This window comes from Limulus polyphemus, unplaced genomic scaffold (genome assembly GCF_000517525.1).
Source record: "Limulus polyphemus unplaced genomic scaffold, Limulus_polyphemus-2.1.2 Scaffold2728, whole genome shotgun sequence".
Classification (NCBI taxonomy): domain Eukaryota; kingdom Metazoa; phylum Arthropoda; class Merostomata; order Xiphosura; family Limulidae; genus Limulus; species Limulus polyphemus.
Genome location: NW_013668338.1, coordinates 92,127 through 107,293, shown reverse-complemented (window position 1 = coordinate 107,293; position 15,167 = coordinate 92,127). Strand labels below are relative to the sequence as shown.

General features: G+C 33.2%; 1 protein-coding gene across 2 annotated transcripts in view; it reads left to right on the top strand.

Annotated features, from left to right (window-relative positions):
• LOC111087838 (lachesin-like) overlaps positions 1 to 15,167 on the top strand; it is a 74,833-nt gene that overhangs the window by 53,170 nt on the left and 6,496 nt on the right. The window contains exons 5-7 of one of the 2 annotated variants that reach the window (XM_022395932.1): positions 1,753 to 1,821; positions 6,694 to 6,768; positions 11,238 to 11,321. In XM_022395932.1, coding sequence (XP_022251640.1) covers positions 1,753 to 1,821; positions 6,694 to 6,768; positions 11,238 to 11,321 — 228 coding nt within the window. The remainder of the gene's footprint in view (positions 1 to 1,752; positions 1,822 to 6,693; positions 6,769 to 11,237; positions 11,322 to 15,167) is intronic. The other variant, XM_022395933.1, reaches the window with a different exon arrangement.

The window sequence follows — 15,167 nt, the reverse complement described above, 5'->3', positions numbered from 1 at the left end:
GGTTACAGTGTCATTACAACGTAACTTATATGAGTCAGATAAAAAAAAACAGCTACGTATACCATAGATACTGCAAGTAATCGCTTTAATTATCATTACGGTTCCCGATGCATTTTACATTTAAAAATATTGTTTATTTTAACAGGTTAATAAGTATTATGATGTATGATTCCGATTGTTAATAGTGAACTGCATATAAACAAGTCGGTAATTTGAAGGTTTCTGCCATGCGAATCAGATGTATTCCATATTCACTTCACAGATTAGCAAGTTTCATGACATCTTCTCTTTGGCCTGGCATGGCCAGGTAAATAAGGCGCTCGACTCGCAATCTGAGGGTCGCGGGTTCGAATTCCCGTTCCACCAAACATGCTCGCCCTTTCAGCAGTGGGAGTGTTATAAGTGACGGTCAATCCCACTACTAGTTGGCAAAAGAGTAGTCCAAGAGTTGGCGGTGGGTGGTGATGACTAGCTACCTTCCATCTAGTCTTACATTGCTGAATTAGGGACGACTAGCTCACGAAATTCAAAACAGACATCTTCTCACAATTTTGAACTTTTCGGTGTCCTTCTACATAGTAGCACTGACTGCTACAGGCTTTCACCACAGTGGCAACGTCATGTGTAATTTAATCCCAGATTGTAGTTTATGACACCATGTCTAAAACCTCAAAGGTACGGAAAACGTAATGGTCCTGAACTAAGACCTCTTTCAAATATGTCGCTGAATTGGTCAGTTATAAATAACCAGAAAAATCAGGATCATGTTAGTTTCTGCATGTTTACCAGGTTCACCACTAATTGGTTATCAAAGCTTTTACCTGTGGAGAGTATAAGATGAAAATGAAACTTTAAACAAAGAAAAATAAAATGTCACATCTAATGACTAACGTATGCGCAAAGTTTTTATTCTGCAGGGTGTAGTGTTGCTTTGAATTACCATGTATTTTTGCAATTTGCTAGTAAAAAAGAGGATATGTGCGGTATCTAAGCAACTTACGGCACCTTTTAAATCTGTTATAAATAAAACAGTACTGAAGTCTAAGATACCAATTACATGACTGTTCTTTGTTACTGGAGCTTCATGAAGATGCCTTCTGTATATGTCGTCTATATATAATTAAAGTTTCTAAACGCAATTCAGGTCGATCCTAGCAATGGTTACCGACTTCCACAAAGGGAATATTTACAACAAAAAAGAAAAAGGTCTAAGTATCTGAATAATATTAACTTATTCTTGTGCTTAGTGAAAGGTCAAATGTCATTTCGGCAAGTAGCTTAAAAACAACGATTTTCAAATACTCTACCTAACCTAATGCATTTGCTAAAACAATAACATATTTTCCTAAAATCAAAAGATCATCATTTATGTGAACACACAGGATTTACTATCACGAATGCAAAACGTGACATAACCTTTCTTTACTGGGTTAACAATCTAAGCCTTTCATCTTATAGCTTCTAAAACTTTTTTTTTCTTCTTTCAAAACCACGAGTTATGATGATTACCACACGTGGTGTCAAAATTGATTTTATTGACCGACAATACACTATTCAACAAATGTATAAGATGAATGCTTTTGTTCTGTAGTACGATAAGGTGACTATTCTGAGTTAATTGTACGAAATATAGCCAATCACACGTCTGTGAGTTCTATAAAATCATATTTATACGATTGTTTAATTGTGAGATTTGAAAACTATTTTTATTCCTTCGTTCATTACTTATTGCTTTTATATTTCTTACGGCAGGCATTCCCTCTTCTCAAGTATCATCCACTGTGAAGTCAGAGGTTTATCATAGACAGAACAACCAAGAAGGTACGCTCTGTTCGTTTAATCTTCTTATTAAATCCACGACTGTTAGTATTATAACAACTCTTGTGAGAGGTGGAACAGTCATTTCTTTTAGTTATTTTCTTTTGACAGAATTTTATATCAAACTTTGTACTAGAATCCCCTGGTATGACAGCGGTAAGTCTAAGGACTTACAACGCTAAAATCCAGGGTGCAGTTCCCCGCGGTGGAACAGCAGATAGCCGAATTTGGCTTTGCTATAAAGCAAACAAACTGAACTAAATCAATTATCATTGTCTGAACTTTATAGAGCATGAATTATTCGACATTATAATGTATTCTAGCGACCCCGTGGGCTTGTGGTATACATTTAGAGAGCGATATAATTCAAATTTAATGCCTCAATTACTATTTTGCACTTTTTCAGTTTAATGATCATCGCAATTTTAATTTCTTTAACCAAGATACGAACGTTGATTAGTAGGCATACTTATTTACGTGTTTTAATGTAAATCAATGTCAAATTGTGGGTCTGCTTTTCAAGAATTATCGTAAAAAGGTTTGATGTAAAGTTTTACCTTTGTGCAAACCTCGGGGCCCAAACGACTCGTTTGGTACCATTTAGAAGTCGGTGCGACCAGCGGTTTATGAGATACGTGATGCGCGCACACACACAGACACACAAACACAAAATCTTATTACAAAAATATGTTCAAGCGACATTCTACACTAGAACCGGGATATGTTATATAGTATAGTACACAGCTTGTAGTCTACACTAAAACCAGAATATTCTACCTGGTATAGTGCAATAATCACACTACACAAGAACCATGATATGTTATATAGTATAGTACACAGCTTGTAGTCTACATTAAACCAAAATGTTCTACCTGGTATAGTGAAATAATCACACTACACAAGAACCATGATATGTTATGTAGTATAGTACTTAACTTACACCAGAGTAGAACCAGAGTATGTAATATAGTATACTGCACAACTTACACTCTGTACTAAAACCAGAATATGTTATGTAGTATAGCACATAATTTACAGACTATACTAGAACAAGGATATGTTATCTAGTATAATACACAACTTACAAAATACATACAGACAGGTGTGTTATGTAGTATAGCACATAACTTACATTTTACACTAGAACCAGGATATGTTATATAGTATAGTACACAGCTTGTAGTCTACACTAAAACCAGAATATTCTACCTGGTATAGTGCAACAATCACACTACACTAGAAGCAGGATATGTTACATAGTATAGTCCACAGCTGTATGGAAGGCAGTGTGTGTTAACATATTGTATGGAAGGCAGTATGTTGACATATTATGTGTTGACATATTGTATGGAAGGCAGTATGTTGACATATTGTGTAGATTTGTATGGAAGGCAGTGGGTTGACATATTATATAGATTTGCATGGAAGTCCGTATGTTGACATATTGTATGGAAGGCAGTATGTTGACATACTGTGTGTTGACACATTGTATGGAAGGCAGTATGTTGACATATTGGGTGGATTTGTATGGAAGGCAGTATGTTGACATATTGTATAGATTTGTATGGAAGGCAGTATGTTGACATATTGTATAGATTTGTATGGAAGGCAGTGGGTTGACATATTGTATAGATTTGTATGGAAGTCAGTATGCTGACATATTGTATAGATTTGTATGGAATGCAGTGGGTTGACGTATTGTATGGAAGGCAGTATGTTGACATATTGGGTGGATTTGTATGGAAGGCAGTACGTTGACATATTGTATAGATTTGTATGGAAGGCAGTACGTTGACATATTGTATAGATTTGTATGGAAGGCAGTATGTTGACATATTGTATAGATTTGTATGGAAGGCAGTGGGTTGACATATTGTATAGATTTGTATGGAAGTCAGTATGCTGACATATTGTATAGATTTGTATGGAATGCAGTGGGTTGACATATTGTATGGAAGGCAGTATGTTGACATATTGTATTGAAGGCAGTATATTGACATATTGTATGGAAGGCAGTGTGTTGACATATTGTATTGAAGGCAGTATGTTGACATATTGTATAGATTTGTATGGAAGGCAGTGTGTTGACTTATTGTATAGATTTGTATGGAACGCAGTGTGTTGACATAGTGTATGGAAGGCAGTATGTTGACATATTGTGTAGACTTATATGAAAGGCAGTATGTTGACATATTGTATAGATTTGTATGAAAGGCTGTGTATTGGCATATTGTATACATTGATATTGAAGGCAGTGTGTTGACATATAGTATAGATTGGTATGGAAGGCAGTGTCTTGACATATTGTATAGATTTGTATGGAAGGCAGTGTATTGACATGTTGTATAGATTTGTATGGAAGGTAGTGTGTTTAGATATTGTATAGATTTGTATGGAAGGCAGTGTGTTGACATACTGTATAGATTGGTATTGAAGGCAGTGTGTTGACATATAGTATAGATTGGTATGGAAGGCAGTGTATTGACATATTGTATATATTTGTATGGAAGGCAGTATATTGACATATTGTATATATTTGTATGGAAGGCAGTGTGTTGACATATTGTATGAATTGTAATGGAAGACAGTATGTTGACATATTGTATGAATTGGAATGGAAGGCAGTATGTTGACATATTGTATAGATTGGTATAGAAGACAGTGTGTTGACATATTGTGTAGATTGGTATAGAAGGCAGTATGTTGACATATTGTATATATTTGTATGGAAGGCAGTGTGTTGACATATTGTATGAATTGTAATAGAAGACAGTATGTTGACATATTGTATAGATTGGTATAGAAGGCAGTGTGTTGACATATTGTGTAGATTGGTATAGAAGGCAGTATGTTGACATATCGTATAGATTGGTATAGAAGGCAGTGTGTTGATATATTGTATAGATTAGTATGGAATACTCCTATCATCTGTTTACTTTACTAATGTATGATAATATTCAAATTTCGTATCATAATCAATCTTTTTCTGTAAACTGTATAGAATCATTTCACACTAGGGTTTATAGTTTGTAATGTATATAGAGTTATCAATATATCTCAACCTTGATACGGTTAGAAATCTAGATAAGGGCAAACCAATAAATGTTTGTACTACTTAACAGCACAAATAGGCCTTAAGTAGTATAAAAATTGCTGGTATTATCCTTTGACTTCTACTAGGCAACAAATGTTCAGTTAGTAGGAGTGTTTACCCTCGAATACTTTGTTTAATGTTTAAGAGCAAAACTGCACAATGAGTTATCTAGAATTTGTGCCAACGCAGAGATCTGACTCCGACATCTAACGTTAGAAAAGTTCAATCTTATTGTCTAGCCATCGAAAGGCACGTTTGAAAATAACCATTAAAAAACTGATGGGCTAAATTCCAAGAACGAAGCCTTTTCTCTAACTTATCTAATGAGCGCTTCATGTTCATCTTGGAAATCAAAGTTTATTCAAGTATTTCTTCGGGAGACAAAGAGTTTCATAACCATAACTACAATATCAAAGAACACATCGTTAACTTATTTTTAGCGTATATATTTTGAAAAGATACTGAGAGTAAAATAAAATATCATGTTTGGCCAAACTTATGAACTGTTGTGTTATATTTGCTACTAACACCAGATAGCGATTTTGAAAACTAAATGCTAAGTTTTACCAAGACTACAAATTAATTGCATAATAGTGACAGTAAGTAAAATGTGGTATCAAAAATTGGATATGAAACGAACAAAACCGATCAATCCTTTGCGCTTTTCATAAGTGCACCTATCGAAGTTCGAAGATTCTATATCTCTAATGAGATTTCATAACAACAAGTGTGAACTGTCGATAGAATAGAGTAAAATCTCACAATCCTGGTAATGAATAAAAGAATAAGTTATTTTGTAATAGTTTGTTTTCAAAGCGTTCCTAGTATTCCCAAATCCATAACTACGTCTTAGTTGATAATAATAAACTGCGGATTAAAGTTGCAGATCCTTGGTAGTTAAAATGTTGAAATCAGTTGTTTAACATTCTTACAACTGATGTACAGAATCAAAACTGATTTCCTAAAAATTACGTCTATCACAACGCAGACTAGAACTGCTCAATTTCATCTTTTCTCAAAATATTGGGAGTTTAGCGTTGCACAGCCCTTCCAGCCTACATAGTAATATAACGGTGCACAACCCATACAACGCACATAGTAATATTTTCAGAAATAAATTATTAAATATACGTCTTTTTTTCAAGAGTTTCGATACTTTACTAACTTGCTATATGGAGCTTTTGGTTTCTATATGTTATTAGAAATGAACAGCTGATTCCCTGAAAACAAGGTAGGAAGGATTTTAGCATGTTTAATAGAAATTCGGATACTTAAACAGAGCATTTTTCATGCTTAGACAAGGGATTTTTTTTTTAGTGTTCTCAATAATCCCTTTGCGAGAACACACAATTAACAGTTTTCCTATTGGTTAATAATAGTTTCAAAACTGAATTCTCTAATAAAAGTTTGAGATTTTGGGCTAAAATACAACTTCCCTGTTGATTAAGAACATTTAGAGAATGAAGCTTAATGTATTTTCTCTTTTATTCATGCAGCTATAATCTTCTCTCTTGGTTACCCAGTTTATGTTTTCACTGCATGACTTCTTATTAGATTTATATTTTAGGGTTAGTAAATATGGTACTGTTTTAGTTAAAAAAGGCAATACAACTTTTTTCTTATAACAGTGATTGAAAATTAATATACTGTGAAAGAGCTTTTGGAAGTACTTCATACTTAATACTCAAGCCATTTAATCTGGCTTTGGCTCCTAACTTAATATGCTAGAAAGGTTAAGTAGGAAGGTTAAGGAACTAAGCAACAAGTGACCTGTGTTCCAGGATACCAGCTTATTCAGAACGAGAAAATATCTGTTGACTCTCTGAGGAACTCCCTAAACGACAAACGAAGGAACGGTGAGTTTATTAACTCAGAAGATTCTTATTTTCTCATTAGTTGGTATTTCAAATTACTTAAACTTTAGAAATACCGAATCAGTAGACGGGTCTTTTAGGTCACACTATTGGATATCTTATTGGTAGCTTACTTATATTGCCCAAATAATTCATAATTGACTATTCAATTAATCATAATAATATTAGTACAAATTATTCGTTATCTATACGTTTATCTGAGATGATTGCAGCTTCATATTTTATTCTGTCTCTAGTATATACATTATTCTGGTGATTAGGACATAGATCATTAGGTTCATGGAAAGATGTACGGAGGTTGAGTACGTTATATTAAATATGCAAATCAACAAGTCCAGTGACCATCACAACCGCTATGAATTCGCGGTGAAACGACGTGTATCAGAACTACATTTTGAAAGTGTTTGGCATGACGTAGATAATGTGATGTCACCGAAAATTCACAACCTTAGAAAGGGTATTTAGCAACCCTTTTCGACACAAAATACATTCAGGTCATAATAATGTATCCAAGTGGAGGATTTTGAATTTCCAAGACAGGAATATTCCTTTTACTTAATGGCACTGAATAATTAAGGAATATGGATCAATTTGGGGAACAAGGAACCATCCAGGAAGAGATAAGTTGTATATTAATCTTGGTAAACAAAGTAGTCAAAGAGTTGGCGGTGGATGCTGTTTGTTAGCTCCATTCTCTATAGTCTATCACTTCAAAATTATTGTTGACTACTAAGGATATTCAACATGCAAGTTAGTGTGAACACTCGAAACAAACAAAGAAAAAACACTCCTTTTCCACGTGCTGCGATTACTGTCCTAAGTAAGGTAAAACTACTCTCCATTAACTACATAAAACCTTAAGACTTTACTGGTGGATCAACGTTTCGCTCATATTACTATCAATGAAACAACTACAAAAAGTATTGCTTGCAAACCTGTAATTACGATTCTTAAGAACGTTCACTTTAAGTGCTATTGACAAAAAAAAAGAAACAATAACAATGAGAATGTGGTTCTAAAATATCGTTTTGCAATACAGAGTAATTGAAAAACGTCTTTATTGATTATACAATAAATTATTCGAAAAAAATTTAATTGGATTCATGTTCGAAGTATATTGTTTTGGGGTGTTTAAGTTCTACGGGAGTTCGTTAACGTGGTTTTGTAACTGAAAAATGGCGATCGTGTCGCAACATACGTTCTGTAAAGAAATGGTGTGAAATGAAGAGGACAAGTGTTTCGACCATTGTTTTTTTTTATAATGGATCAAGATCAGTGGTAGTTGGTGTAAACTTGGACCTTCACCAATCTGATCATAAACAGAACATGCGGAACATGCATTACCTTAGACAAAAAAAATTTAGAAAACCCATGCACCATGTCTGAAGACAGTAAAGTAATCCAGAGGATATAAATCACTAGTTTTTGAAGTATTTATGTTAAGTGACTCTAAGCCATTCACCGTGTCTGAAGACGGTAAACTAATTCAGAGGATATAAATCACTAGTTTTTGAAGTATTACTGTTAAGTGACTCTAAGCCATTCACCGTGTCTGAATACGGTAGACTAATTCAGAGTATATAAATCACTATTTTTTGAAGTATTACTGTTAAGTGACTCTAAGCCATTCACCGTGTCTGAAGACGGTAGACTAATTCAGAGGATATAAATCACTAGTTTTTGAAGTATTAGTGTTAAGTGACTCTAAGCCATCCACCATGTCTGAAGACGGTAAACTAATTCAGAGGATATTAATCACTAGTTTTTGAAGTATTAGTGTTAAGTGACTCTAAGCCATTCACCGTGTCTGAAGACGGTAAACTAATTCAGAGGATATTAATCACTAGTTTTTGAAATATTAGTGTTATGTGACTCTAAGTACAAACTTATTGTATACACATTGATACTATTCTTCAAAATTTGCAGGCAGAAAACTAAAAAATGTCTTTCACAATAAATTCATTGTTTGTATATTTTTGAATGGTTATTAAAACACTGATAAATTATTATTGTTGGAAACTAATGGCCTTGCAAATCAATGAGAATTCATTATATTTCTCTGTCCAATGTCGGATCTTTTTTTAACTTCACAACTGGTCACCTCTACTACTCTGACCTATAGCTAACCTAGTTTCTGCTTTGTTTAACTGAATCAGGACATTGACCAACTTCCACAAGATCTTAAAATTTTATTGAAATTACTTATAACGTACGTATGATTACAAAATTATAACAGTAGAACAGACAGGTTCTTACTGTATACTCATTAGTGAATAAGAAACCCTTCAAAAGTTTCAAAATTTAAAGGAAGACGAATGGGTATCGAACCTTGGTGTTTTTGTTGCGAGTCTAAAAGATAACCATTGCACAAACGTTCTTATTTGTAGATCACTCAGTCGATAAGATGACAGATTGTAATAGCTTCATCTGATTTGCTTGGAAAAAAGTTCACAGGTTGAACAAAACGAAGTTGATAAACTCTACATTATAATAAAAAACTATTACAAATTTAAGGTATTTGTTAATAAATAAAATCTAAGTTAGAAACTTATAGTCTTAAAGAATCCTTTAACTGCAAATGCAAATAATTAGGTTATACAGTATGTACTTGAAACTAATTAAATCTTCCAGTAAATGTATTCATAGTTTCATCGTGAAAAAAGCATTCAATGTTTTAAAATTTTTAAATGAAGAAAATATATCTTAACTGTGCCGCTTAACCTAAAATTGTAAGCCTGTTCTTTCCTTGTTATAAGATATTTCGGAAAAGAATCTGTTCCACTCTCCACCAGCTGTGTAAACACGAGTATGTAAAGCTTTATATCTAACTTCGATTCTCTTTTAAGCCTTATACAAAACTTTTGGTGAGGTGATAATGAATACTGTAATAATATGTTATATCATAAATAAACTGTGTGAAAGTTAGGATTTTTATGTTATTCATCATAGGCTCCACCTCACGTTTTCTTAGTTCATAACCCGGACAATGGACGAGTACATCGGCTTCTTAGATTATAAATTTAGTTTAATACTGTTTGTTCTTAATTGTACACATTTTGCTGTTATTATAAAATCAAATTAGTTTTTTGGACAACATATATTTGTTGTTTTAATTTTAAATACGTAAGTTTCTTTTCGCTATCAAAACATTGTTGTTTCTGCCTTAATTCTGTTAAACCAGATGAGTTGATACATGAGGCGCAAATCTATGACATGTCATAGTGTTATGCATATAAGCTTTCATGAAATATATATGTAAACACCACATTTGTAAACTCTTTATCACCTTTCGGAACAAAATTCCTTATATAACAATTCCGTATTTCACGAGTAGAAAAGATACCTTTTTTATGACATTTGGTTAATTTCCCAGAAATTATAAGTTATTGGAACAATTTGCAAAATTTATGGTTTTCTCAAAGGTGTCGGTGTCCAAGGCCTTAGAGACAACTGAGCTTCGCATTATTTCACATTGATTAACTGATGTCTAACGTTCTGCTCAAGTCATTTGAAAATATCTCCTTTATACATATAGGCTACTAACCATTTCATAAAATATCTTTAAATATCATATCTGTATGGTTCTTACAGTTCTTGTAATCTGTCATATTCAAACAATCAACCGGAAGCTATCATTTATTACAATGGTTCTTGCACGTAATCTTTCCCTTCATAAATAAGACATTTGTTTAGCGATAAACCACTCGCGGGAAACAACTAATCAGTCACTTTATCAATCGATTAACATTATTATTTTTCTTAATGTATTCCAAGGGTTGTATTACACATTTTATTCTCCTATTACAAACTACGTGAGAACAAATTACTCTAACACCTATGTACAGTACTGTATTCCAAGGGTTGTATTGCACACTTTATTCTCCTATTACAAACTACGTGAGAACAAATTACCCTAACACTCATGTACAGTGTGGATATGTTCAAACCACACTTTGTAGAAATAACACACCACTGCAATAAGTACTTCAATAAATTCGCTAGGATAAAATACATCAGAGCAATTAATATCCCTTTTTAAGTCGCTAAGGCCAGCCTAACGAATACATACTTGGACTCTGATAAACACAAAATAAGAAGGTTGTCTGATTTCAATATTCATGGATTTTAACATGTTTCATTACAAAGTTTAAGGCCATAGCCTCGTGGATTTACCTTTTCTAAATTTCTTGCATCCCAAATCAAACCTATAAGAATACTGATACTTACGAAACACTAGCTCTCTGTTCCTAAGCCTAATGAACAAGAAAGAGAAAAGAGTATATTGTTTCTCTGATCATTAATAAAAATCTGAAAATACTTTATTGTTCTACTTCCTTCTTTCAATTTTGTAAGTATTTTTATTTTGTGTCCCATTCTACTTGTATTATTACGAGGTTTTTCTCGAAGACAACCACATTAATATTTTAATTTTTATTTTTTCGTACGTACAGGTGGGGTTCCTAATGAGTCTTTGGGGACCGGCAACACGTTTAATAACCAGTTTCCTTCATCAGAAAACAACTTAATGGAACAAGGTAATTATTAATGTTATTATTAATTATTAATATTATTAATACTAACAGTTTGTACTTAACTGAAAATATTACGTATTCTAAAAGTGTTCGCCTTCTTGGAGTTGTTCGAGTAATTCGTTTGTGTACATTTTCAAATCGGCTTACTCTCGAAACATACAAAGTATTAGTAACTAAATAAATTGCACCCATTTTAAAGTTATCCAGCAGGTGGCGTTACCTTGAATAAACACGTTTTTATAAATGATAAATTGCCGTGATGTTAAAGGAAGCAGATTTAGAATTAAGAACCTCAAACAACACCTGAGCTTGCAATAATTGCAGCCTCAAAGAAGAAGAACAATAGGTTAATAATACTTTCAGATAATAGCCAAGACTCCAAACAGGATATGTTGTTTACAGCTTAGTCTTTTAATAAAGAATTAGTAATTTAATCTTCAGTTGCTAGACTCCAAGTATTGTAGTTGTTTATGGCGCATACTCCAGTTATTGTAACATGTAAGCATTCAACATAAAATAACACATTAGTAAACACGTTATTCTTTAAATGACATCCGTTTTGAACTACCTACTCTCCAACTCATCTTTGTTGTAATAACTTTATGCTAACGTATATACTCTAAATAACAATGTCAACAAATAGTTGGAGTTATAATCTGTCCAGGTTCAATATAGTGTACATTGTACATAGATCCCAATTCCACTTTCTTGCAAACATCTTAAGCTCCAGGTAATTTACATTGTAAGGAACGAGACTCTAAGTATTTATGTTGTGAATTACCTACTCCACCAATATTGTTTGCTGTAAACACTCTCGACTGTAAGAAGGGTATTACGTAAAAATACAAGGAAACACAAAGGAATGTGTGTTTTAAACTGCAAGGTAAAGTATGCTCTAAGTAAAGTAAGGGATAAGTAAAATATGCTCTAAGTAAAGTATGCTTTAAAATACTTGCTCTCCAAATATTACCCAGTCTCCAGGTAGTGTATGTTGAAAGCATCTTTGGTTCGAAATTATTTACGCTGTAAACAACCTGGAGGAAAAGTATTGTTACTTGTAAATAACTAGTTTCAAGGGAGAGAGACGAGGATCTGAGTAGTTTATATTGTGCGGAATTTATGCTTCAAACAATGTATGTTATAAGGAGCTAATTCCCCCAATAGTATATGTAATTAATAGTTGAAAATTGAATCTATGCTTCAAACAATGTATGTTATAAGGAGCTAAATCTCAGTGTAGTATATGTAATTAATAGTTGAAAATCGAATCTATGCTTCAAACAATGCATGTGATAAGGAGCTAAATCTCAAAGTAGTATATGCAATAAATAGCTGAAACTCCATCCAAACATGGTGGAAAACAGCCTACACTACACGCAAGGTATTTTCTAAGTACATCAGATTCCATGCAACGTATGTTGTAAAGAGACTATAGCACAAGTAGTTGAGTTCTAAACAGCTAAGAATCCAAGTAGTAGTGTATGCTGTAAACAGATTAGAGCACTAGTAGTTTTGTTGTAAACAGCTAAGTATCGAAGTATTAGTGTAGGTTGTAAACTGACTAAGACACTAGTAGTTGTGTTGTAAATTGTTAAATATCTAAGTAGTGTATTATTAAAACAGCGTAACTCCAAGTTGAGTTTTTCAGTGTAGAATCAAAGTATTACAAGTTCAGCTCAAGTATAGCTTAGATTTCGAGTAATCTCTGTTAGAAATAATTTGAGCTACAAATGGAAGTGCTCTGCCATCGTTTCTAAAGCTATTTCTTACGTCAAGGATGCAACCCACTTGACAGCCTTCCCTCTTTGAAAGGACGAGCATGTTTGGTGTGACGGGGATTTGAAACCGCGACCCTCAGATTGCGAGTCGAGCGCCTTAACCACCTGGCCATGCCGGGCCCAGGCTCCAGTTAATGGCTTTAAAAAAGTTAGGGTATGATGTAAACAGCCAAGATTACATACATCGAATATATTAATAGTCAAAATTTCAAACTCTTTGTACAGTAAAAAGTCAACACAAAACGTACTAGTTGCTTTGAAAACCCTAGTCTGTAAACAACGTATGGAGTAAAGAGCCCAGACTCCAAGCAATGAATATACCAGTAGTTGAGATTCCAACTATTGTACCTTTATACCAGTTTACACTTTTAACAATGCTTTAAACACCCTAAACTCCAAGTAACGTAAACTGCAAACAGTTACACTTCAAACAGTTACGTGATATTGTATTGTAAGTAACTGAGTAAAAGTGGCGTACGGTGTAAGCATTCTAAAGTTCATATTAATGTATCTTAAACGGTTACTGGGCCAATCTCGTGCAGACGGTGACAATACTAAGATATGTTTCCAAACTTTTCGTATATTTTGTTTCTTCTTTATAGGGATATAACTGGTACTTTCATTTCATTGATATTTGTTAAATATATTGTGAAATGATTCGCTAACTGTTCTCCTAACATTTCACTTAAGATATGATTAAAACTAACTTTCTTTAGCATTTTCATAAATTTTCATGGTAAATATTTCTATCATATTCTTAATAAGATAGAAAAAAATTTCAAATTCATAAAAAATACGTTATTTTCTATACTTCGTATGTGCAATTGCCACAAAGAAGCAATTTTGTTGAAAAATACCCATTAATATTTCGTTACCACCCAAACCGTTAATTGTCCCTGAAAGTACGAAAAAACAAATTCTGCAAATAAGGAAATTTAAGTTTTTTTTCGGGTTTTATTTCCATTAAAACCTCAACATAAAGATCCAACCAGCTGGCACTTCTACTTGACAATAGCTCATCAGATAACGAACAGAAACAAACGAATTTCAGCTAGCACAAGGGAAACGTTAAAGAGGAATTATTATAGAAACAAGGAACTATAAAACTTTTTTTGAATTATTTTAAAAGTCCATTATTTTTTATATCACCTATCCTGTGCCTTGGTTACCGTTTTGAACATCATCTGCTTTTACCTCTGTTAAATAACACCTGTATTTTCTGTGCCGTTTTATCTATCACTTGTAAATTTTTAGCGTTTTCTATATCATCGTATAGTTGAATTGTCATTTTAAACATCACCTGTTAGATATTACTGCTAATAATCAATGAATCTCTATTATTTTTACCTTAAAACGATAGCTTTCATGTCAAATACGATGAAAAGCAGGTGCTCGAAATGCCATTGCTAAATAAAATAAGTTTTTCTTTCTTAGAAACAACTATATTTTGAACATGAATTATCCATGCTTTATATGTTTAGACATAACTTTTATCTTCTTTACTGTCAAAAAAAAAATGCCCCCCAGTGGCACAGCGGTATGTCTGCGGACTTACAACGCTAGAAACCGGGTTTCGATACCCGTGGTGGGCAGAGCACAGATAGCCCTTGTGTAGCTTTGTGTATAATTAAAAACAAACAAAAACAAACTGTCAAAAACGCCACCTAAATATTTTTTACTAATTTTTATAACTGTATCATCTTTAATGTTTCACTTTCTATACGCACGTCGTATCTGTTTCACCATTTTAAACTTCACCCACATCTGTTTTACCATTTTAAACTTCACCCACATCTGTTTTACCATATTAAACTTCACCCACATCTGATTTACCATATTAAACTTCACCCACATCTGATTTACCATATTAAACTTCACCCACATCTGTTTTACCATATTAAACTTCACCCACATCTGATTTACCATTTTATACTTCAGCCACATCTGTTTTACCATATTAAACTTCACCCACATCTGTTTTACCATTTTAAACTTCACCCACATCTGTTTTACCATATTAAACTTCACCCACATCTGTTTTACCATATTAAACTTCACCCACATCTGATTT